This window comes from Paramormyrops kingsleyae, chromosome 22, assembly GCF_048594095.1.
Source record: "Paramormyrops kingsleyae isolate MSU_618 chromosome 22, PKINGS_0.4, whole genome shotgun sequence".
NCBI classification, from domain to species: Eukaryota; Metazoa; Chordata; class Actinopteri; order Osteoglossiformes; family Mormyridae; genus Paramormyrops; species Paramormyrops kingsleyae.
In genome coordinates, this window is record NC_132818.1 from 14436295 (window position 1) to 14461660 (window position 25366).

The 25366-nt window shown below is 46.7% G+C and overlaps 2 protein-coding genes across 5 annotated transcripts; one reads left to right on the forward strand and one right to left on the reverse strand.

The window, feature by feature from the left end:
• Nucleotides 1-397: 397 nt before the first annotated feature.
• Nucleotides 398-4805, reverse strand: hapstr1a (HUWE1 associated protein modifying stress responses a). The gene is made up of 4 exons (XM_023822173.2): nucleotides 4396-4805; nucleotides 3079-3159; nucleotides 2024-2299; nucleotides 398-1418 (listed from the first exon to the last, which is right to left on the reverse strand). Exons 1-4 carry the CDS (start codon nucleotides 4589-4591, stop codon nucleotides 1174-1176), a joined length of 798 nt encoding a protein of 265 aa, XP_023677941.1. The 5' UTR covers nucleotides 4592-4805; the 3' UTR covers nucleotides 398-1173.
• A 3361-nt stretch (nucleotides 4806-8166) lies between these two features.
• On the forward strand, nucleotides 8167-25158 carry usp7 (ubiquitin specific peptidase 7 (herpes virus-associated)). 4 transcript variants are annotated; one of them, XM_023821860.2, is made up of 31 exons: nucleotides 8167-9252; nucleotides 12078-12182; nucleotides 12521-12719; nucleotides 13471-13609; nucleotides 14144-14232; nucleotides 14612-14720; nucleotides 14798-14928; nucleotides 15343-15397; nucleotides 15511-15591; nucleotides 15690-15780; nucleotides 17206-17288; nucleotides 17386-17495; nucleotides 17601-17757; nucleotides 19332-19476; nucleotides 19556-19686; nucleotides 19774-19908; nucleotides 20019-20120; nucleotides 20393-20498; nucleotides 20605-20697; nucleotides 20789-20856; nucleotides 21045-21145; nucleotides 21227-21380; nucleotides 21557-21624; nucleotides 21891-21999; nucleotides 22110-22187; nucleotides 22275-22375; nucleotides 22560-22659; nucleotides 22771-22890; nucleotides 22980-23051; nucleotides 23192-23282; nucleotides 23667-25158. In XM_023821860.2, the coding sequence occupies exons 1-31, from the start codon at nucleotides 9162-9164 to the stop codon at nucleotides 23771-23773; spliced, it is 3321 nt and encodes a 1106-aa protein (XP_023677628.1). In that variant the 5' UTR covers nucleotides 8167-9161; the 3' UTR covers nucleotides 23774-25158. The 4 variants fall into 4 exon arrangements, with proteins under 4 accessions (XP_023677628.1, XP_072560712.1, XP_023677630.1 ...); XM_072704611.1 differs by lacking the exon at nucleotides 8167-9252 and adding an exon at nucleotides 9717-9808; XM_023821862.2 differs by lacking the exon at nucleotides 8167-9252 and adding an exon at nucleotides 10319-10835.
• Nucleotides 25159-25366: the final 208 nt, after the last annotated feature.

The window sequence follows — 25366 nt, forward strand, 5'->3', positions numbered from 1 at the left end:
GAGGTCCAAAAAAATAAATTTCTCCTAATGAACATGAACTAAATACCACACAATCTGCGATTCCAAAAGCAAAAGTGACTGGATGAATGAACACACATCGACTTGAACAAATTTATTTTTCAAGCTTAATCAGTTTAAATATTGCCTCTTTAAAAGAAAAAAAGTGAAAAACTTTATAGTGCTGAGCTAATCCTCAGTGTGCATCTGCAAGCCCTACCCCGCCCCCCCACCAGAGGTTTTTGTGATGCCTGCTTGTGATGCGTGGGGGGGGGGGGGGAGGGGGAGGGTGTCGTCGCTCACAAAATCCGATCCTTCCCCAGAAGTGGGGAAAGCCTAGACAAATTGCCACTATACAAGATCAACGGACAGCAGAGCAAGTTTCAAGGATACCTGAAGACAAAGTTAAAAGCTTGGTTTAATGCAAGAATCATCGTTATACATGAATACCTATTCAACGCTTTGCACCTTTTCTTTTACAAGAAGTACCACATATATCATACCAGCACCTAAATGGTAAGTATATACATTATTTACTCACAAAAAATTAAGTCTAGGATTATCCATGAGGGGAGACATCCGGTATCATGTTATTTTGGAGGGCGATGGAGAAATGAATATTAGGCCATACTGGAATACTAAGTGCGTGACCATTATGGCGCCTGGTACTATGTCACAAGAGAAGAATGGGCGACGGCTGGAACTAAAACAAGACAAAATCAAATTTTGTGGGAGAGACCAGTCTCACAAAGTCCAATATTCTGTCAAGTGGTGTCACACAGGGGCCTGGGAATCAGTCTCATGCTGCAGATATAACTTAATATGGTAGGTGGCAAAGCTGCGGGAATGGGGGGTTTTGGTGACCCAACAAAGCAGGAGTAACATAAGAGTAATCGCGTTCAAACATCTGACCCATGGGACTGGACACAAGTAATTCAACCTTAAACCTGGAAATGTTCACCTTTAATGAACTTGCTAAGTACTAACAGACATTCTGAGTGACCAAAACATTAGTGACATGGTCCAATCATTACTGATCTCACTACTCTTGGAAATGGCATCAATGATGGCCCTTGTTTCCTTAAGGATGGGGGGTGTGGGGGTGGGGATAAAAATGTGCTGAGGATTAAGTGGCTTTTATTTTAAGCAGCACAGTGCATCACTGAGAAACTCCGCTCAGATCATTCGGTTGCGTTTATGGGTCGGGGAGTCTGTGATGACGTCGCCACACTGGGCTGAGGTCCGCTTCCTGGTTCCACCGTTGTCCAGGTGGAGTGCCATCTCCTCTGATATGAAAGTGTTCAAGTCCACGTCGTGGAGTCCATTTCTCCTGCGGCTGGGGTTGGAGCCACTGCCCACGTGGGTAGGAGACCCCGGGGTACTGGACCGCACGCTTATGCTCGCCATTGCTCCGCTCAAACCTAGAGAGACGACACAGCCACTGAAGGACACGTGCGACAGGTGATGACCACCTTTTCAAACCTGACAGCCCGTCCTTGACACCCAGAGCCCAGCATATAGGCTGCAGGCTGACACCACAAATAGCACCCAGCCTGCTCTTTACGAATATATATAGTCACTCTGAAAAGCTGTAATTACAATTTGCCCAGCTGTTAATTTAAAAGGGCTGTCAGGACCCTTAAAAGGAGGTTGAAATGCTTAAACAACCCCCCCCCTCCCCCAAAAAGCCACTCATCCAGTAAAAGAGCTGGTCTTCAAAGGCCACCAAACTTAGCTATACATGAAACCATGGCCTCCTCCAACCACCGAAAAATAAATTCGCAAAAGGAAAAAACAGGATTCCAACAGCACCTGAACACACCGTGAATCAGGCACAACGTACACTGGCATTTATTAGCTATTTATTAGCAGTTACCAACTAACACTGGTTCTCTCAGGTCCACAGGTACCTGCTGTTCATAAAGGTGTCAAAATGGTCTGAGGAACAAAATCACTGCCGCCACTATCCATGACACACACATGCACACAGTCTAATGGGTAACAGACACGGGTGAGATGTACTTACCATGCAACGCTATGGCTTCTCGAAAAGGCTGTAAATCAGTCTCTACGGACGAGCTCGTTTCCGTGGAAGGGGCCCGGCTCGGAGGCACGACAGTCAGTTTCGGGGGGGCTCTGGAAGTCCTTGGTGGGGGGGCTTTCCCACACAGGAAACTGATCAAGTCCTCCCTGCGAATGGTCCTCCTGCGCTTTTTCACCCAGGCCAGTACGTCCTTGTTGCGGCGCTGGTAGCCGATCTGAATTCCCAAGTCGTAACTCCTCTGATGAGCTTCCACGCTTTCTGCAGGGTGGGGGGGGGGGGGTACAGCAGCAAGCAGCCCAGATTAACCGCACAGCTGGGATGACTGGTCAACCACCCCACCACATCGGACACATTTCAACCAAAATCTTAACACAACACTAAAAACTAAATCACAGACGACTGAGGTAAGAAATTGCCTTTGAACAATCAGTGTGAGTGGTGGGGAAGACCAGGCTGAAACACAGCAGCTAAATACCTTCCGGTACTCAGCACAAGAATTCATAGCTATTCTTGAAAAAGGAAGCCAAACTTCTTTTCTCCTTTCTGGAGAACTCTACTCAAATAAGTGTCACCTGACAGTTTAAATCTCCCCTTTCTTATAAGAAACCAGCCATCTACCACTAAACAGTGATGACAAGTGAAACTACAATTACAGCAGAGCTAATTAACCCAGTGGTATCTCATTATCCCAGGAGAGCTAAGGAGCAGCTGCTTCACTCACACACCAATAAGCAATGAAAGCAATTTGCTCCTATAAGGCATAATTTGCAGCACTGCATTGTGCAGTGTTAATGACACCCAAGTATCAAGTATTCAGGCCTCACAGGGGCAGATCTCAAAATGACACCAGCAGATATGCACAACCGCTTACAAGAACCTTCCCGTTTACCACAGCGACTTTCTAGAACAAGTAAAGTGAAAAATATGGCCTTTATGTATCAACAAAGGGGTTTTAGGATACCGGAGCACAAAGTCAGAGCAGAGCAAGTTTTATGAGTACATTTTAAAAAGCAGGAAGTCGGACATGGGTTCATTACCTTTATATAGATTGGTGACAGCTGTGGCAGCATTCTGAAATGGTACCCAGAGTGAAAGGCCCTGCTGTTGGCACACTCGGTCTGTGGGGTGGGGATAGAAAAAGAAAGAAAAAAAGAAAACCAAAAGACATGAGAGCGCGTTCAGACCACGCCGCACGCCATTAATGTGGTTTATCTAGAGCCAGCTGTGAGCCACCCTGAACAAACGTCAAAAAACGTCACAGTGCCAGCTAGGCATATAGCCGACTGACGAATGTATCGCTATATGGCGATTTTCAAACACGTTATTTTATATATATGTATAAAACAATATTCTGTAATGCGGTCGATTGGCGTTGCGCCATTTCGTTTAGGTCTTTTCAGACTTCAAAGCCGCGCCGGACCGCTGCCCTCCCCCCCCGCCGCCCTTATCTTTCACCCGTCAGCCGAGCCACCCTGCCTGCGCTTCAAAACAGCCGAGGCCCGCATGTAGCAACTTCATCGAGAGGAGGATCGAAAAACACCCGAAATATCCACATCGTGTCATAATGTATCCGTCGCGATGAATTCCCTTCGCCATTTTGTCAGGCGCTCGCAGCTAAACAGATCAAGACGCGACTGGCGTTTCTTTAACGCCGGCTGAGGGAGGTGAATAACAACTCGTCTATTTAATTGTTCGGTTTACTAAACTTATCAACTAAGTAATAGTTTAGTAGGAGCACCGTCGGTTTAACTGGACAGCGCTTAAGGGGGGCATCTGTCGCCCGTGGACCTCCTGCCAGGACTTCGCCATTTTGTTCCCGTTGCGCGGCCCGGTCGGCGCCCTCTGTCTGTGTCTCTCCCCGGGCCGCCGGGCAGCCAAAAATGCTGCCAGGACTCGGAGATCCGCCTTTACCGGGCCGCCAAAGCCCTAGTCAGGCCGAACGGAACAGAGGAGGCCGCGTAGCCTCCTCCACCCCTCCCTCTTTCTACATCCCACCCAAACACACTCGGGAAACCGCAAATATTACGGTATCCATCGCCATCTTGTTAAGCTAACGGGTCGCTAACGCCAGTGCCTAGTCAATAACTAAGCTCCCGCAAACCTCTTATTAGTTAGTCTATTAACAGTTCTAGGAAACTTCTCAACAGTTCGTCCGACTGGGAACAGGGGTAACCGATTAGGATTCCAATTTCCGTTTTTGTCCGCTACTCAAAATGTCGGTGGCTAATTAGCGAAAGGGGATAGCTTATTAGCTTATAGGCTAACGGTAGCTAACGTCTGGTCGGCGGTCGGGTGTAACCGGTCTCCGTGACTGAACTACCCGAAAATCAGGCAGCTCACGGCGTCGTTCGGACCTTTATAAAGCTGCGCGACAGCAGTTGCGGAGTTCTGGAAGAGGTGCCACAGTTTTTGTTGGCCCGGATCGGCCTCTTCTTCATTCGGTTCCTCCTGCTCGGCCTCAGCCAAACACTGCCGCTCCCATTTCGAGAACCAGTGCTCGGGACCGTGTTCTTGGATCTCCGCTTCCCCCTCCTCCTTTTTATCCTCCATCGCCGCGTTTATATTGCCTTTTGATTTAAAAGGACAAAGTTATATTTCTGTAAAAATATATAACCGGGCGAAGCGGAAGGACTCTCCTTCACGGACTCATCAATACAATACTGTTATTTCATATCTATGCGTTACACTACTTCACTCTGACAATTCCCAAACAAACTGAACCTATTACGCCACCGACTCGAACCTATAATGAAGACATACTACCTTGCTCACATTTAAAGCCCCACCTTTTTAACGGAAATATTATAGTGATTGGGTACAATCGCACCCTTAACGTGGCTTTTAAATCACATTTAAATATATAACTGGACAAATGAGACGTCTATCAGCTGACGTCACAAAAGAATGCCATGTTTTAATTCGGCATACAAAACGTCACGTAGCGAGGCAGACAAACTTGAATGTATGCTCAGTGCGCAGACTCACAGCTGCCACCGCTCTGTTTGGCTGACACAGCTGAGGGGCTTTACGTTGCTGTCGATAACAAGACATGAGTAGTGAAAACATGCGTCACATGTAGCAGCATATGAAAATGGCCGAGGTGATGAAGCGTTAACAGGACGTATTGATTCATTAGCAGGCATGTAATATGTTTAAATATACTAACGCAAAAATTGTCAAGAGATGGAATACTGTTAATTATGTCATGAGATAAAGTAGGCCTTCTAAGTCAAACACTATTGAATATCTTCAATAAATCAGTAAGCGGCCTGCAGTTTCTGGCCTATTGCTATGTAATACAGACTAATTATAATAAATGCTCTAAGCATCTGATGTGATTTGATGAGCAGCAGAACAGGTCTTAAACACAAGTTTTTGATGTATGTTCACTTATAATGCAACAAAATAATTAAAATGTATCAAGGTGTGGGGCCCAACCAGCACTCTAGACTAGACCGTTAATTTAGTAGAAATGCAACATCAAAATGAAGAAATATGCCAACTACGTATGTTTCTCTTCACAATAGTCTATGCTTCATTTACCCCTGACTTTACTACAACTTCACTTTCATAATGGCCCATATGTCACAACAAGTTTGTCTCAACAGCCTCTGTGATAAGGAGTTTGCCAAATGAAGACTGCCTCAATTACCTGGAAGTGTCTACACTTGTCAGTATTTTACTGATTGCCAGCCAATAAGTCATATTTCTGTCATGATGTTGGTTTTGAAAATAATTTAAATTTATTTGTGCCCAAAACACATTACTGACCATGCCAATAGTAGTAACCTATCTATTTGAATTAATATGTTATAATATGCCCTTGTTCAAAGATTACAATAAAAGACAAATGAGTTATCCAAGTGCAACAATTTCACATTACCATATCCATGCTTAATGACAATTATATGAGTGTACATAAATTTGAAATGTTGGAATGGCCATATGGAATGTTTACTCATTCACCACGCTGGGTGCAAAGACCAGTATACAAATAATAAATAGACAATAGACGTTTGTGCAGTAGTGCAGTGACACAAGCACCACTGCAGACATTAGAGTTGACGTATGGTGCAGGTGCACGTGCCATTGACGTGGTCTACATTTAACTCGTGATGCTACAGATAGGTAAGGGGAAGAAACTGTATCTGAATGCAGTAGTCAGCACTGTGATACTGTGATACCTCCAAGCATGTTCCAGCAGTGAAAGCAGCTCATGCTTGGCAGGTTTGGGGGAATTAGCTCTCAAATGTGGGTATTTTGCTATCACAGACATTAAATCTAAATCAAAACATGTATTTTATATTACAGTATATTAAAATGCGATCATGAAAATGTATTTGTATACTTCTGAAGTGCTTTGGAAAAGTAATCATAATGAGAAATGGTTCAATACTTTTAAAATATTAGAATTATTCCCCTGATATTTATTCTTTGTAGTCACTGGGACTGTTTGGATGCTATATTTAAGGCTGTGCTGAATCACCATTATGTCTTCATAGCTTTCAGAGATACTGAGAAATGTTCAGTGTGGGATTGCAAAAAGCAATCTCTGTCTTGAACAGAAAATCTCAATCTGTGTTTTGTTTGATATAGTTTGCAAATAATTTCCATTTCGCCACTCTGTGCATCATTGCATAAGGAAACAATGCACAGAGAATAAAAAATGTGCCTTCAGTATGTGTAGGCAGTAGGGTATTTTCCATTTGCTACAACCCCAGTGGATCCAGTTCTATTTACCATAAGGATTGTCATGCTTTATGAAAAGTAACTGGTGAAGAAAACAAAATGAAACAGACAGCTTTGACTTTTGTTTTGCTTGAAATTTTTTTTGTTGCAATATAAACAAAAACAAAATTCCCACAATGCATTGAAATGTGGTTGATGTTGGCAACACATAGGTACAGCTGAGGTGTGTACCTGCTTGGTTAATCATACTGATTGTAGCTGCTAGTCAGTGCTGGATTTGATGATGTCTGTGAGCTGCTTACATTCCTGTAGTCCAAGTGCTGCAAAATCTGATTCCAGGGGTTTTGAAGGGTGACCTGGTAGTTCAGGACATGGCTGAACCATTGCCCTAAGCCTGCTTGAATGGCCTCCCTCCATTCCCATCATATTGTCTGCCTCCTTCCCTCCATCCAAAAACATGTGGGACTGGACTTCCGTTAGATTGTGATTATGTGTGGAAGAATCTTTTTTGACTTCCTGTGATTTCCAGCAGAAGATCAAAATCATTGTAAATATGGCTGGATAAGCTGCTGTAAAACAAACCAATGGAGGACTGTTTTGTTCCTTATCTGATTAAAATAAGATTAACTTTACTGGTCCCAGGGGTCATTGTAATTTTTAAATATGATCATTGTGGTTTTGCAGAGTGTTTATTGTAGGCCACAGTGACATTTTTTTAAATCAATTTAATAAGGTAATTTAGCACATTTTCGCTCTGAAAACAGGCATAATCAGAATACTAAATAATCGGAGTAAGGGACTGTAGAGAATAAGGGCCATTTAGTATCGTTTCATACATAAGGCATACGTTTTTCATATTTAATTTTTATGTATCTACATGTCACATCTTGCAAACATTTTTCCTGTTTAAGTAAAATGGGTTACTGTATATGTAACACAAAATGCGATGTTAAACAGTGCCACAAAGTTCCAATTAATAATCAATGTAGTGAATAAAAAAAGAATGCTTTATCAGTAGGTTTACTGCAAAAACTGCTGTGCAAGGACTTTATTTGCATCTGAAGGAGGTATTTCCGTAGGGATTTTTATTATTAATATGGCATTACTGTGCTACATTTCTGTCACAATAAATTCAGCAATTATAACATGAGTATGAATCATTCAACGAAGATAAATTTGCGATCACTTACTGATATAAATTTCTTTTAGGAGAAAATAATACTAAGCTTGCAGTATTTGACTTTTGTCTAAAAAGCACCGCAGAACATAAAAGGGGGGCTCTGGACACTATGTGATTAAGAATTGCAAGGGCAAATAATGATTATTTGTGTATTATTATTAATAACAATGATGGTAAATTGTAAGCGCGGCTGGCTGCTGGCGGGCAGCGCAGCGGCGCGGCGCTCCGGTCTCCATGCGGATGTGACATTTCAGAGCAGAGCGCGACCGCCATTTTGAGTTTTACCTCAAACGGAACATCACAAACCGAGAGAGTGGGGCGAGAAGCTTGGCTGTGACTGGGCTCAGAAAGAGAAAAGGCCATCGCATATATTAGAAAACAAGAAGAATTGCGACGACAGTAACCGTCACCATCATCGACGGCTGCACTCGACCGCGAAAAGCTGGAGCGTGTCCGTCCGTGTTGGTAAATACGGTGGTTTCATGTCAGGGGGGGAGGAGGAGGGAAAAAAAAAGTCGAGCACCGGCCGGGCGCCTCGCGTCGCATCGCCGCCGAACTTCCAAATTAGCGCGATTCCCGATTAGCGGCGCGTTTGAATGGATAGCTTCTCTAGTCGCTCTCCCCCAGTAGCGGGACGGTCGGAGGGGCGCACGGACTGGAAAGGCTGCCGCGGAAGCTGTGTTTGAGCCGATATAAATATCCCGAGATCGCCTCGATTTAAATATACGCAGATATACGCGCGTCGGCGTGGTGTAGCCCATTCGGCCCGGGCTTTAGCTGCCTGTCTGGCGTTAGCTAGCCGTTAGCACCCTGTTTGTGCTCACCGGCTGCGGGTAGCGGTGCATCTCTGCCCGACTGCTTCACTCACCTCGCCTGCCGCCCCATATTTTTGGGGTAAAGGCGCACTGACTCTTATTTTATTCACGCGTTGGAGCCCCGGTTTATCTAGCGCCGCGTAGCCTCCCCCCCCGTTAAGGCGCCGAGATTGGGCGAATAGCGAGCAAATACGTCCGCGTTTCGCTGCCTGCTCCCCCGCCGACCTCCCACCCCCAGTCCCCGGTGCTGACGGCAGATAAGGCCCAGGTCGTCTCGGAGCAGGCCCGGCTGCCCGGACTCGACCCGTTGTCCGCACCTCCGCGCTCGCAGGCCCCCCACCAGCCGCCCCGAACCCAGCCGACCCCAGAAGCGACGTCGGAGAAGGCCGAGGGGATAGAAGAGGAAACCGAGCGCCGCGCCGCAACACCCGTCGACATGAACCACCACCATCACCATCACACCCAGCAGCAGCAGCAGAAGACCGGCGAGCAGCAGCTCAGCGAGCCCGAGGATATGGAAATGGAAGGTGAGCGGAGGCCGAGGCGGGCATTGTTCCCAGCTCCGTGTGCTGGGCCGGACTGGGGGGTGACAAACCTCAGGTTATCATATCTTTGGGGGTGCGTCGCGGTCGTCTAGCGGCGTTAGCTTTCGCACCGCGGGCTGTCCTGCCCCGGGGGCCCGGATATTTTATATACTGAGGGGGGACGTGCGTTATGTGTAGTTATTTTATAAAACAGCAAAATCCTAAAGTAACACTGACTTCTGCAATCAATGTTAACTACCTATATGCCCCCCAATATACTAACGTTAACAGTGCGCCCCGTTGTCAGCTATATCAATCGCCAATTCGTTTAAAACCCACTAGTAGTACTTACTAGTATAACCGCGACTAGGTGGGAGTTAATAGACCGTTGGGCCGGTAACGTTATCCTTATTGACTAGGTGGGTTGGTGGGTGTATAATTAGGTTAGTTTTTTAATTCCTGGTATTGCCGGTGTGTTAGCGGCTCGTTTTACCGATCCGGGAAGCATAGCGGGTAATCTGCACTAACCACACCGGCTGCTGGAGTGGATACCGATGCGGTAAAAACCATTAAATGATGGTGGAGGGCGGCAGGGTGTCCGGCCGCATGTTTAGCCGTAAACGTCGATGGCTAGTTGCGACCCAGCCGGTCACGGCGCGGCGAATTAAAAACTGAGGTGAACTAGCGAAGTATCCCATCAGATGGGCTGTGTTTCTCACGGGGGATCTTGGCACGTCAGGGAAATGCTGTTATTTAGCCGGTTAAACGGGTAACTATCGCGGTGAAGATGTGCTGGTTAAGCGGATAGCTAGCGATTTATTAGCTTTCGGAAGGTGAAGGCAGTTTGCAAAAAAAAAAAAAAAAAACTGCCTATTTCCCGCCTCTGTCGACGTTCAGATTTTAATTATTAATGTTTTTAGCTGTAATGATAAATTTAGAGTGATTTTTCTCCGAGCTGCTAGTCGAATTGAATGACACACAGAATAGCTACTTAGCACGTTAGCCAACTGGGGGTGGGGGGGGTGGTGAATGGCCATTTCCATCCAAGATGGTGGTGGGATATATTTTGCAACAACCCATTTTTTTTATGAAAGACCTTTGCGCATGTTTTACTTGATCGGGATACTGACAGGAGGGTTAAGACTTCCTGCGTGAGCGCGATCACCGCCGGGACAGGACCGTCAGCTAGTGAAAGTTAGCAATGCGTTTGACCCGCGATTACTGGGACATCGCGGGCAGTGCGGTGCCGTGCATTTCCCCCTAACATTGCGGGGACGGGAAAGTGGTAGGGATGCACTGCTGCTTTGTCCCGACCCGGGATCGGAGCACGGAACAGGCGCTGCCAGTCCGATTTTGGCTGCGGTGCGAGTAGGCCTGCATGTGGGACCTGCGCCGCGCGGTGATTTGCTGCTTCATTGTATGAAGACACCACGCGTGGGGCTCGCCATTTTTAATCATCCACATTTTCTTTCATCCCCCCGTCCCGTCTGCTGTCGTCACCTATTTCTGCGGTCGCTTAGTGGACTGCCGGCCCGGAGGCGATATTTTTTCCTCTGCTTTTGCATCTGGGTCCTTTGTCGATCGGGGTAAAAATCCGAACCGCAAGTGCTATCAATGCAAAGTCATTAATGACTGCTGGCGAGCCAGAGGCGTCGCTGGTTTATTTATCGGGGGCTGGTCGTCGGTTTTCGGGCCTGGTGTCAGGAGCTCACCCGACAGGCCGCGCTGATCGCCGCAATTTTAAATGCGCATCTAAGGCACTATTTAAGTTACCGTCCGCTCCTGCCGTTTTTCCTACACGTAATTCGTGAACGAACGCACGTCAGGAAATAGGGCCGAGGCAGCATCCTTATTCTCCGTATTTCTAGAATTACACGCGTTAGGGAAAACCCGGAAACATCAGGAGGAATTTACTGTGTTACAATGTATGTGGGACAGAATTCCATATTCCTGAGTTTTATCCGACATTGTATGGCTTGTTTACCGCTTTGGTAATTTTAAACGTGATCTCATCAAGGGAAGCTGGGGTTCTGTTACACAGGCTTCCTATTTGTAGTTTGAATTAAACAGTCAACAAAAATTTATGCTAAGACTACTTGTGTGACAGTCCTGGCAACCTCACAGGCCTGTCTGGTGGCTGACAGGATCAGCCTGTCCCAGCCGGGATGCGTCAGCATTGAGGCTTAACACTAGGGACCGGATGCTCTTATTCCAGATAAAACCCTACTCCTGCATGCTGGTGGTTCATGGTGCGTCCCATAACACATGATGCGGTTGAAAGCCACGTGATGCTTTTAAACTCGCGCTAACAAACATTTTTTATCTTATCTGAGGTTAAGTGGGGGTGGGGGAGGGGGCAGTGTCACTCATCTTTCTGAAAGTGATACAGACATTCCTGCAAGGATTTAAGAGCAACTATCGGCAGTGAAGCTTTAAACATAGAAGCCAGACACAAAAGCCTCGCATCAGTACGAATGCATCTATATGTGGATATACACGAATGTATACAGCTAAGGGTTTGTACAGGGAATGAGCAATGTGGTTACTGATGACATAATCGCCACGTTTGCCCTGAATCCTGACAGGCTCGATTATTTCCCATAATCCTTTGGCCGGTAGATGAACTTCTGCTTTTGCTTCAGATAGGAAAAAGCAGTCTATCACAGAGCTGTGAATTTGGTTCTCATGTTGTCCTAATGTCTGCAGGATGCAGGCCCCGCTTTGAGATTCACTGTATGTAGTTCTTCGATTTTTATTGAATTTTTAATTTTTTTTTATTGCATCCGGAGGAGCGGCAGTAGTACCCACCTTTCTTTTCCGTTTTCCAGCTGGAGACACCGATGATCCCCCGAGAATCCCTCCGAACCCCGTCATCAACGGAAACGTAGCCATGGCTGACGGCCACAACAACACAGAGGAGGATATGGAGGATGGTGAGGGGCCGGCGGGTCTCCGGGAGAGGGGGGGGGGGCGGTCAGGGAAGCTACAGGAGCGTGTTGGTGCCACCGTGGCGCGTCTGGACGCGGTGACAGACCAGATCAGCTCCTCCTTCGAATGCCACCTGTCTTACGTTTGGTTAAAACCTCTATAAGGCATAGCACAATATGGAAAAAAAAAAATCCATTAAATTTAGTTAACTGCATTTGAAGTACTTTTTCAAATCCCATTTGTTTGTTCTGTACGTTAAAGAAAATATAGGCGCTTCAGAACTTGAAATCAAGCTTTGATGTATTAAGCGCCTGCCGGCTGTTCTGTCCCCCGGCCACCTCAGACACCAGCTGGAGATCCGAGTCCACCTTCCGCTTCGTGGTTGAGCGCTTCAGCCGGCTCAGCGAGTCCGTGCTCAGCCCATCCTGCTTCGTGAGGAACCTACCGTGGAAGATCATGGTGATGCCGCGCTTTTATCCCGACCGACCCCACCAGAAGAGCGTCGGCTTCTTCCTGCAGTGCAACGCTGAGTCCGACTCCACGTAAGAGCCGTTCTGCGCGGCGTCTATGCCGAGGAGCGTCCGGGGTAACGGGGCACGCGTGACGGAGCGGAACCGGTCTGACCGCCAGTTAGGTGCACCCTGAAATGCTTCTGTTTGAATTGCTCTGCATCCTGGTTTCTTTTTAGAGCTAAGGAATATGAATCATCCCATGGAAGCATTAACTGGTGGTATCTTTGTGAAGGGCTCTTGTTGGACACATGACAGTTTGTTTTAGAGAACTTCAGCTGTGTTGAGTCCGGTAGAGATGCATGATATATAGGCCAAAAATTAAGACATTGACATTGGCCAGGGTTGTCAGTCTTGGCCGATAGTCAGCTGATATTTAAACTAACCCATATTCAGAGTTAGCAGCACCAGAGGTAAAAACAGAACTACTAAAATAATGAAGATAAATGGGCGATCGTTCGTGCAATTTCATTGTGGAGGGTGAGGGGATTTTTACGGCTCATTCGCCAAGTAGATCCTCACTACAGTCTCCCAAGTCGGCACTGCTTCTCTGAGGTCTCACTGCCTGCGTTATATGACGTTATATGGCTGCTACACACATTCATAGGATCTTAAGTAATAACATCATTGAGGTTGTTTTTTTCTGTGGATTTGTGGAGCTCAGGGTTTAGCCGGTTGTCGACATCAGTAATAGACAAAAATATCTTATCGGTATCCGATTACTAGCAGTAATGACCATTGGATGTTTCCCTGCTGATCTGAGTGGTTCTGCGATCCCTCACAGGTCCTGGTCCTGCCATGCCCAGGCCATGCTGAAAATAATCAATTTCAAAGACGACGAGAAGTCTTTCAGCCGGAGGATCAGCCACCTCTTCTTCCACAAGGAGAACGACTGGGGTTTCTCCAACTTCATGTCATGGAGCGTGAGTCCATTATGTCACTCCGGTTTATGCGGAACGACTGTTTTCCAGCAGCTGTGCAGCACAGTCATAGCATGTGTAGTTTTTATCAGGTCATGGCTTTTATGTCGTTGACTGGTGGGTCCCTTATGATGCTGCACCAATAGCTGTTGGCTGTTTTATTTTATCGTTCCGGTTGCGGTGTCACGAGCACTTCAGGATGAAATGGATGCTGTCGGTCTGCTCGAGGTTTACCTTAGTTTGGCTGCGTCACCTGCTAGTGCGCAGCTTTTTCAGCCCGACCGGGAGTCCATGTCTTTAAAATCGGCACACCAATCACAGACGCGTGACCCAAATGGCTGCCAGTCTGAGCCCCTTGCGGCCTGCAGATTTCTCATACTCCTGAGAAAGACACTTGACCTTAATTGGTTCCGTTTTAAAAATAAATAAATAACCCGTTGTTGCGATGAAATTGGATCAGATCGCCTTGATGCTGAGCAGTGGAGGAGTCATTTGGGTCCGTGTGGTGAAACTGAAGGTTTTCTCCACCGAATTCAGGATGTCACAGATCCAGAGAGGGGCTTCATCGAAGACGACAAGGTGACCTTCGAGGTCTACGTTCAGGCTGATGCCCCGCATGGAGTGGCGTAAGTTCACACCCTTTGTCCTCTCCTGGTAGACCACCTGATGATGTATTACACCTGTGGTATCAGCACTGATTTAAGACGCATCTTTATATAATCACACCCTGCCAGTCAGGGCGGGACCTTAGCGAGGAATAGCTGCTTTTGGAGTATTTCTATAGGTCAGGGCTATTCAAATCTTCAAGGCCCGGGCAGTGCTGATTTTTTTTCCAGCCTTCCTTCACCTGTGAGCCCAGGTATCAAGCCTGTGGCCAATCAGAATCAGTAATTATTAAACTAACCACCTGGGAGAACTGAAAACGTGGCCTGGATTTGGAATCCATGGCCTGATTTGAAGAGCCCTGCTATAGGCTGACTGCTGCCCTTCATCGCCCAATCACAGGTGGGATTCGAAGAAACACACAGGCTACGTGGGCTTAAAGAACCAAGGGGCCACGTGTTACATGAACAGCTTACTGCAGACGCTGTTCTTTACCAACCAGCTTCGGCGGGTGAGTCTCCGTCCTGGTCTTGCTTTGCCGGCATCGTGATCAAACAGCACCTAACCAAGGGCCCCCTTTGTCCCCAGGCCGTGTACATGATGCCCACTGAGGGGGACGACTCATCAAAGAGCGTCCCGCTGGCGCTGCAGAGGGTCTTCTACGAGCTGCAGCACAGCGACAAGCCGGTGGGCACGAAGAAGCTGACCAAGTCGTTCGGGTGAGAGGACCGCGGGGGGGTGCCGGCCGCTGTACTCTCCATAAAACCTGATACAGTAAATCAATCTGACATAATTGCTGAATCATATATGGTGGGTGCATCATGTTAAAGCTGTACGTTCGACATCTTCAGAACGAGTAATGTAGAAACCCCCCATAAAGATGGAGACTAATTTTGTTAATTTGCATTGATCAGATTGCATGTGATTCCAGATCAATCGCATATACGACCATAAGAGTTGGATAATTACGGTTTCGGCTTCCTAATGGGAATGAATCTTTTATCTGTTCTTCAGTTTCCTGTCTGTGTCTTTATATCCTTATTCCCATGGAAAGGATTTCAGTTGCACTTAAAAGTAACACACATGCAGTGCAAGTGCCCGTCTGATCCTGAAACCCCCGCTTACCTTGGCAGGTGGGAAACGCTGGACAGCTTCATGCAGCACGATGTGCAGGAGCTGTGCAGGGTGGTGAGTACGGCATCCTACCGTTCACTAATTTTAAGTTCATTACTATCTGGAAACGGGTCCCTTGTAAATTCATGCCGATTCACTGTTATCTGTCCCACGCGTCTGATCTCCAGCTCCTTGACAATGTGGAGAACAAGATGAAAGGCACGTGTGTGGAAGGCACCATCCCAAAGCTCTTCCGAGGGAAGATGGTGGTCAGTTGACATATTTATTTATGTATCCCACAATTTCTTACACCTTGTTTCCTGTGTTGTGAATGTTTTTTTCCCCCCTTCAATTTCCTCCATTCTAGTCCTATATCCAGTGTAAGCATGTGGACTACAGATCTGAACGAATAGAGGATTACTACGACATCCAACTGGGCATTAAAGGAAAGAAGAACAGTGAGTCTGCCGTATATGCCGGCTGTGCATCTCAGCGTGTTCCTCCCCATGCAGGAACCCTGGGCTATCAGTCATTCTTGATCAACCAGTTCCTTCTGCTTGCAGCGGCGATTACTGAATTGCAGCACTGGTTGTTTTCGAAGACTGGGAGCAGTTTTCAAAACATTTGCTTCGCCCTAATCCGTATGCAGCAATACATAAATATGATTTGAGGACAAAACTGTTCTTTTTGCAGATTATTTCTTGTAGACACATGCCAGGTTTACAGGTATAGCTACTATTTCATGCATATATGAAGCTATCGGGGATGGGCCGATCCACATTTTTTCAGTTCCGATCCGATTCCAATACAAGAGCTCTTTTTACTTTAATATTTCAATAATGTATGAAAATTATATGATTAGAGTTATTAAACTAGCAAATACAGATGGAAAAAAGTATGCCAGAAAATCTTTAATTAGGCTACTAGAAAAATGCATGACGTCCTGTTCCATGTCATCTGTACATCTCATTTTAAGCGTTTTTGAGGCGTTCTACAGTTCAATTTGAACATCTTCCAAGCGCGGATACGCAAGTGCTGAATGGTTAAAATGCACCACAATGTTTCTCCCACTGCCAACAGCGTCACTTACACTTCATAGTGATAGCAGCCCCTCCTGTATCACAAGCTGTAGCGAGTGTGAAACAGGCCAAGCTAGTGACTGCTAAATCATCCATTGCTTTTTTCATATTGCTCTCATCTCGTACAATTGCGTGCACTTTTAGTGGGATTTTCCACTAAACGCTAACTCCCACTTCTTAACTTTATTTTTACAAAGATTGCAAATCACTGTGCTACTAGTTAGTGGCAAATTGACTGAGGCCTTCTGCTTGAATGCCACAAAAACACATTTAAAATGGGAGAGAGCCGTCTGATTACTTGAACAAATAGCTCCTATTTCATGTTAAACCTATCTTCTTAGAGACTGCCAAAAAGTAAATAAGTATCAGATGTGGATCGGTCATGTATGGTCAAATAGGTCTGGATCGGCTCTGGTACCAATCCGAATATCGGATCAGTGCATCTCTAGAGGTAACCCTGCCTCGGGTTGAGATTATCCTTCATGTTTTTAAGATATCCCTTTCTTGCCACTGGTTTTCTAGCCTGTGCCATGTCTGACAGACAAACATGTATTTTATTAATGCTGAAGGAAATTCCTGGTTTATAGTAGCCTGAAACACATTTTAGATGGTGAAAGACATTTACACACTTAGACTGACAATAAAGAAATGTACAGGGATGGTGCACAAAATGTTGCGGAGTTCCACAGTAAGGGCGCAGTGGATTGAATGAACGAGCGATCTGTAGTCTTACACTGGGGGTGTGTAACACAGGCTGCCGTGTGCATCGTCATCAGGGAGGTCTAATGCTGCTTCTCTCCGCAGTTTTTGAGTCCTTCAAGGATTATGTGGCCGTGGAGCAGCTGGATGGGGACAACAAGTACGACGCGGGGGAGCACGGTCTGCAGGTGGGGGTCGCGGCCTGGGCAGGAAAGCTGGAGCCCCCCCGGGCCCCTTCACCTTGTTGGCCGGGCGAATGACCCCTGTTCTCTGGCTGTTTCACAGGAAGCTGAAAAGGGGGTGAAGTTTCTGACATTCCCCCCGATTCTGCATCTGCAGCTGATGAGGTTCATGTACGACCCTCAGACAGACCAAAACATCAAGATAAATGACAGGTAACGGGAACAGAACGGCCGTTCACTGCTGCCCTCTGGGAGGCGCCCTCGTCTTCCTCCCCCCCCCCCCTCTGCCCCGAATGTCATCCATTCTCTCCCCCTCAGGTTCGAGTTTCCCGAGCAGCTGCCCCTGGACGAGTTCCTGCAGAAGCCGGATGTCAAAGATCCTGCGAACTACATCTTGCACGCCGTCCTGGTGCACAGCGGCGACAACCACGGCGGCCATTACGTCGTCTACCTCAATCCCAAAGGAGACGGCAAGGTGAGCGTGGAGGCCTCCTCTCTGCCTTGGGGTGCCGGCCGTCGCAGGGGCCGTGCTTTAGTCGCCGGAGGCTGGTTCATGCTTACTGGGAACATGCCACCACTCTCACAGAGGTGGTGGTGGTGTAACTCTCATCACCGAGGTCGGGCCCGCAGACACCCCTTAAATTGGAACTACACGTATAGTCCGTTCAGTGATGCAGACTAAGCCTCAATTGTTCATTGGCCAGAGGAAAAGTAGCAGGAGTCAATTGTATACAAACATTTTATATCCCCTCTGTTCAGACTGAAGCAAACGTATAGCTTTGTGGATTGAAAGAAAGTCCGCAAATACCAGTATTTATATGGTTTCTTAATGGATTATTAACTCCCAGCTGGCTGCAAACTAAAATAAAATGTTCAAACAGCATATGCCTGCGTATGTCCTTGCACCAGTTTTTTTTAAATTTAAGTTTAATTTGAAATTTCATTCTAAGTATTTAATTATTTTAAATTTGTATATCTGTTTAGTTTTTAATCTATGTATTAGTTTTAGTTGTGTCCCAACCCCACCCCACCCCTCACCCCCCCCCCATCAGCATGTGTCCTGTCCTTCTGCCATGTATTGCCTAAATACATTACGGCACAAATCTTTTATTTGAAAAAGAAAAAGTCGTTTCTTAGTTGTTGGTTATTCACTGGGGGGATTGATTGCAGGGCACAGGTTTTTATTTCTATTTTATTAATACGACCCAACGTTTATGATTCAATCCTAAATCTGGCCAGCAGATCGATGTTTAATTTTCCACAGAATAAAAAACACAATGTAGCGTTATCCTGCTAATAAGCGCCGGCCCCGGTGTTGTAGGTAGACGCAGGCAAACAGTATTCAGTCTTATTGAGGTACAATCTGCTCCGTCTCTTTTCCCGCACTTCCACGTAACTTCCATGTTAGTGCCAGTGCTTGTGGTCCAAGCAATCAGCAAGTAATCGCTGTAAGTGCCTCCATCACAGTGCCTCAGAGGAACTGAATCAGAGAGAGTTCTGATGATCTTGCTCACACACACACATGCATACACAAACCGATTCTCGCTCTCTCTGGGTGTTTCTATATATGACAATATGGTCAGGCCCTATATCTGGGGCATGCTTGCACATAAATGAGGGCCGAATATGCAAGTCGCAGTGATCTGCCTAGTTAAAACATTTAGTCGCACTCTCCAAAAACAGTTGCAAGATGCGACTATAAATGGTGGCAGTCTGGAACCCTGTGGAGCCATACTTTGATTCCTTCTGCGTTTTCTATGTGTCAAAAACAAGACACACGAGCCAAGAGTCTGTTTTTCCTTCAGGCCTCCGTGATGTTTGTGTAACGTTACGTTGGACAGCCAATCACCACTGACTTTAGATCTCTACACAAGTATGCTGCATGGCTTATTAGCTCACAGACACTGAGATTTATTGTTTGGGTATCATAATTTGGCACCGAAAGAATTTTTCGATCCTTAGTAGGATCGGAGCCTTTCGGTTGGTACCACAAAAGTACCGAAGTTCGTTTGTATGAGCCTGAATGTCCCCTCTTATTTGACACCACAGTGGTGCAAGTTCGACGACGACGTCGTGTCCAGATGTACGAAGGAGGAGGCGATCGAACACAACTACGGCGGGCATGATGACGACCTCTCCGTGCGCCATTGTACCAACGCTTACATGCTGGTGTACATCCGAGAGTCCAAGCTCAGTAAGCGGCCGTCTGGGGGGGGACGTCATGAGGATGGGTGGCCATTAGAGGACACTGACCAGCCATGTCCCCCACGCAGGCGAGGTGCTGCAGCCCGTCACAGACATGGACATCCCACAGCAGCTAGTTGAGAGGCTGCAGGAGGAGAAGAGGGTGGAGGCCCAGAAGCGTAAGGAACGTCAAGAGGCCCACCTCTACATGCAGGTCCAGGTGAGCGTGTGGGGTCCTGGTTCCGGGTGCGCCCCGCGGTGACTGGGGGAGGTACATCACCCTAAACCGAGGTCCATGCCATTTCAGATTGTCACCGAGGATCAGTTCTGTGGCCACCAGGGCAACGACATGTATGACGAGGAGAAGGTGAAGTACACAGTGTTCAAGGTCCTAAAGAACTCCACACTGGCAGAGTTCGTCCAGAACCTCTCACAGAACATGGTGAGCTCCCCTCCTGCCGACTCGGCGCGTCCATCTGTCCTTGCAGTGGGATTACTGGGGCCCGGGGGAGACAGAGAACCTACAGCCAGGCTTGTGTTACTCTATCGCAGGGATTCCCGCAGGACCAAATCCGGCTCTGGCCCATGCAGGCCAGGAGCAACGGCACCAAGAGACCAGCCATGTTGGATTACGAAGCCGATTGCAGCAAGTCCGTAAGTGTGCAGCAGCCTGCGTGCCCGTGCGGGTTTGTATTTGGTCCCCACAATGTGGTAAAACCTGCTACATTTTAGCTGATGTCATAGTTAGGGTTATGCCTATGGAAATGAATGGGGAGTCCCCACATTGTTAGGAATACATGAAGTATGAGTATCTGTGTGCAGGTTGTAAAGGCTGTGGACCTCTCTGCTTGCTTGTCTGGGTGTGGTGGTTGTTTTCAAGCGCTGGTGATTTTAACTGCGCTCATTTGTGGCCCTTCCTGCACCAGATGATTGATCTGAGCGATAACGAGAACCCATGGACAATTTTTCTGGAGACCGTGGACCCAGAAATGGCTGCTAGTGGTGCAACATTGCCCAAGTTCGACAAAGACCGTTAGTGTCCATCCCGCCCGCACACAGAGCCTCTGGGCCGCGATGACAGCCTGGATCCGTCTGTCCGTCATATATGCGCTGACTTGGGCTCTTTGTTCCCCCACAGATGATGTGATGTTGTTCTTGAAAATGTATGATCCAAAAACAAAGAGCTTAAATTATTGTGGACATATCTACACACCTATATCTTGTAAAATACGTAAGTAAATGAGTAGGGGAGGGGTCAAATAGAGAAAAGGCTGTATTGACGGAAGGCATTAAAGTCCCATTTTTTTCTCTCCAACAAACAGGAGACTTGCTGCAAGTCATGTGTGAAAGAGCAGGATTTCAGCAAGGAACTAACCTTATCCTCTATGAGGTATGCTGTGGGCGGGGCTTCATGGCTCAGGTCTTGTTTCCTGTGCACTGATTGGCTTGTTAGTTGTAAAGTTCTTTTGATTTAGCACTGCTGTCTAATCCAGGTAAAAACAGAACAGCCAGTTTTCTCTAACATAGCCAGGCTACACTTTTCATGCCTAAAGCTTCTTGCGTCGCTCCCCTTTCCAGGAAGTTAAACCGAATTTAACGGAGCGGATTCAGGACTACGACGTCTCCTTGGACAAGGCTCTGGATGAGCTCATGGATGGGGATATAATAGTGTTTCAGAAGTGAGTGCTGTTCTGGTTCCCTGTGGTCGTGCTCCGTTGGTGACCGGCCGCCCGTCACGCTGTCCGTGCCCCTCTTTCCAGGGATGACCCCGAGAATGATGCAGGTGATCTGCTGACTGCAAAAGACTACTTCAGAGACTTGTACCATCGCGTTGATGTCATCTTCTGTGACAAAACCATTCACAACGATCCAGGCTTCGTTGTAACGCTTTCAAACAGGATGAACTACTTCCAGGTATGGTTTTTCACAGCTGGTTTCCAGTAGCAAAAGCTTCAGAAATTCCAGACTATATGTATTCACACTTAATGTACGATAATGGCTAAAACGTTTTCTGCAGGACGATTTGTAAACTGTTCAGCAGTTGATTTTTCATGGCTCAAACTTCATGCAATACCGATCTCATCCTGCAGGTGGCGAAGACTGTTGCTCAGAGACTAAACACCGACCCCATGCTCCTGCAGTTTTTCAAGTCCCAAGGGTACGTGCCCCCTTCAGGAATGACGGAAACGGGCGCTACTGCTCTCTGTTCGACATGCAGTCAGCAGGCTTTTGTCTTTTTTTTTATTTATTTTGAGCAAAAGTGCAGGCCTAGCCAATAAGGCTCAAAGCCTCGGCTCTACGCGGTCAAATTAACGATCGCCACTGCTGTTTTTAAAGGGCCCGCTAGCTTTTGAACTGGTAACGTTTACCCCCTTTAGCCACATTAAGTGCCCATATGAGTCTCTCCCTTTCTGTGTGGTGCAGATACCGCGATGGACCAGGCAACCCCCTCAGACACAACTATGAAGGCACCCTACGAGACTTGCTGCAGTTCTTCAAACCCAGGCAGCCCAAAAAGCTGTACTATCAGCAGGTGAGCATTCGCGCCCCCTGCCATCGCCACGGTGTACTGCGCTCCCTCAAGGATTAACCTGGCAGGTTCTCTGCTAGCTAGTAGGTTCACCCCAGCGTTTATGCCCTCAGCTGAAGATGAAGATCACAGATTTCGAGAACAGGAGGAGCTTCAAGTCCATATGGCTGAACAGTCAGTTCCGGGAAGAGGTAATAATGAGCATACAGTGGCACAAGCTGATAGATGTATCTGTCACCAAAGAGCTGCCGATGGACTGGGTGTTTTCTGCTGTACAGGAAATAACACTATACCCTGACAAGCATGGCTGTGTGCGTGACCTTCTGGAGGAGTGTAAGAAGGCGGTGGAACTATCTGAGAAGGGTTCTGAAAAGCTGAGGTACGCTACACTTGGTGAATCTTACACTTGTAGGAACAGGGGCAGTCTGAAGAACGTGTAGCTATGTGTGGTTCTGACCATTCCACTAGGAATCTGGGTGGGGTGGTATGTGGCTCAGCGGGTTATAGGGCGCCGTACCTGTGATCAGAAGGTTGTCGGTTCACATCTCACTCTCTCTCCACAGGCTGCTAGAAATTGTAAGCTACAAAATAATTGGAGTTCACCAAGAGGATGAGTTGTTGGAGTGCTTATCCCCCGCAGCGAGCCGGACGTTCAGAATAGAGGTTCGTACCGTCCAGCCTCTCGCCAGACAGATCTGGCTGCCAGTCTCAGGTTTGAAAAGTGTGCCTGTAGTTTTCTGTACGTTTTGTGATGGCCCTCTTCCTCCCGGCCAGGAAATCTCCCTGGACCAGGTGAACCTTGACAAGGAGAAAGAGATGCTGATTCCTGTTGCACATTTTCACAAGGAAGTCTTCGGGACATTCGGGATTCCTTTCCTGCTGAAGATTCGCCAGGTACGCCTCGGGACGTCAGAGATCATGCTCACGCGGGACGCCGGTTTGCTTTCCACCCCTGACATCCGTGAATTTGTCTCTCCTCGCAGGGCGAACCGTTCAGAGAGGTCATGAGAAGAATTCAGACCATGCTGGACATCCAGGAAAAGGAGTTTGAAAAGGTCAGGCTCGTGAGGTTTTCCGGTTTCTAACTACTTATCAGTAAATAAGGAGATGTGGATGATGTCATTGTGGATTCCTTAATAACTATGCAGTACTTTTATTAGCCTTAGGGCTAATGTCTTTTTTTAATTATTTATAGTTCAAGTTTGCGATCGTCATGATGGGACGACATCAGTACATCAATGAAGACGAATACGAAGTAAATCTTAAAGATTTTGAGCCACAGCCAGGTAACTTAAAACTTTAATTGTGTATGTAAATTATTTTAATATTGTCAAAGTGTCTGTCGTGAAATTCCTTTAAAGAGGGTTTTCTCAGTCCAGTACTCAGAGAGCCTAGAGAAGCCACATTTTTTGCTCCCAGTAGGGATGTGGGAGGCAGCATAAAATGTACCTGTCTGGGGCTCTCAAAGAACTGGTTTGAGAAACACTGCTTTAAAGGAACCCAAGTCAATGTGGTATGCAGACGATAAAGCCAGAGTAAGTGAGCGGTGTAGATTTTTGAAATGCTGAAAGGCATAACTTCGGGAATGTGCTCCGTCTCATGTAGCCCTGCTTTTCATCCGCCGGCTGTTCATTGAGAAACCTCTCAACCATGCATTCCCCCCTCCCCAGGGAACATGTCTCACCCCAGGCCTTGGTTAGGGCTTGACCATTTTAACAAAGCCCCGAAGAGAGGCCGCTACACTTACCTGGAAAAAGCAATCAAGATACACAACTGACGTCCCCACCCCAACCCGCTGTACTAAAGACTTTAACCAAACCCTTTGTGTGCATCATTTTAACAGCCGCAGAGTTTGGGCGTTTGGGTACACACGCACCGTTTATGAAGTCTTCAGCAAAACGGATCGCTGCTCCTTTTCCCCTTTTTTTGGGTTCTTTTTTGAGGCTGTTCGATTTGGCTTCTATGTAACTATTGACTGCCTATTTTTGTCTGGAAGAATTCATTGGATTTTAACACGAGAGGACTGTATGAACTTAGGGGTTTTTTTTTTTTTTGGGTTTTGTTTTTAAAAAAAGCTGCTGCCTGGGGGGCGGAGCAGAGGGATAGATGGAGGGAGGGGCCATTTTTGCAGGAAGGCGTCTGACCTGGTCGCAAGAACCGCAGCTGGCTTGGGCTTGCTAGTTGCCTAACGTGGTTGTCATATTTTCCTGGTCCCTTAGTGCAACTAGTTCACTTCATGTTTACACAATTCTTTCTCACTTAGTTTGGTTGGAGGAATTCAGTTTTGTCTTCTTTCAAATCTTGTATAATAAAAAAAACCACAGCATCCATTAAAAAAAACAAAAAAAAAAATCTAAGCGTCTGTACTTCATCTTGCACGTTGGCACTTAAATCGCAAAGATGATACATTTTTCAGCACTGTTAAATGTAATCTTTGATCCTCCCCCCCGCTTGTTTCAGTTTCCGGAACTCTCCTCGCCATTTTGTTCCCGCCTTGTTGGCCCCTGTCCTTTTGCTGTGGGTTTGGTGACGCCGTTCGGGCTTCTGATCGGCTCGAGGGGTTTTTACTGTAGTGTACATTGGCAACAAACAGCACACCCTTCGCGGTAATGGGTTTAGGACAGTGTTTCCCAATCCTGTCCCTGTAGACCCATAGCCAATCCACGTATTTGCTCCCTCTGAGTGGCCTACCAGGAGAGTCTACATTTTTGCTCCCTCCCAGCTAGGGAGCAAAAACAGGGACTGTCTCTGGGTCCCCCAAGGACCAGATTAGGAAACACTGGTTTAGGATATAGTGAAACCAGCATTATAAACGGAAATCCAGCCCTTTCCAAGCACAGGAGACGTGCTCCCTAGGGTGTAGTTGGCTTTGTAAAGAAATTCAAATTGTATATTTAAAGAATGGACATGTAAAATTAAACACAAATTTTGTTGGTTACAACACAGTTCAGATGTTCATATTCCTTGTGTGTAGTTTTTTTTCCTGATTTTTGTTTATTAACTAATGGCAACAGTGTCTAGTTAAAGTGCAGTACAAAGATGACCTTCAGATCATATCTTTTCTCCAGTCTAATTCCTCCCTGTAGCAGCAGTGTACGACAACTATTCCTGTATATTGCCTTTTTGCTGGAAAATGTATGTTGAATAAAATTTTCTATAAAATGCTGTGCATTAGTCAACTTTGAACAAAGAAACACTTATAAAATTGGGGGGTGGGTGGCTTCTGCGAGCCCCAGGTGTGTCTTTACCACTTACACTCGATTAAAAACATGAACATGGTATCTGGGCTCACTGGGCAGCCTCCCTCCACCGCCATTGGCTGTACTACCTAACTGGTCATTTCCTGTGCTCAGGCATGAGCCTCAACACA

Excerpts from the sequence above, each read along its gene's own strand:
- usp7 (XM_023821860.2), top strand. The coding sequence starts at position 9,162 with ATGAACCACCACCATCACCATCACACCCAGCAGCAGCAGCAGAAGACC. Across the intron at positions 20,121-20,392 it reads AAGCCGATTGCAGCAAGTCC|ATGATTGATCTGAGCGATAA; the intron begins GTAAGTGTGCAG and ends TTCCTGCACCAG. Across the intron at positions 23,283-23,666 it reads AGATTTTGAGCCACAGCCAG|GGAACATGTCTCACCCCAGG; the intron begins GTAACTTAAAAC and ends CCCCCTCCCCAG.
- hapstr1a (XM_023822173.2), bottom strand. The coding sequence starts at position 4,591 with ATGGAGGATAAAAAGGAGGAGGGGGAAGCGGAGATCCAAGAACACGGT. Across the intron at positions 3,160-4,395 it reads TGTCGCGCAGCTTTATAAAG|ACCGAGTGTGCCAACAGCAG; the intron begins GTCCGAACGACG and ends CCCACCCCACAG. Across the intron at positions 2,300-3,078 it reads TGTCACCAATCTATATAAAG|AAAGCGTGGAAGCTCATCAG; the intron begins GTAATGAACCCA and ends CCCACCCTGCAG.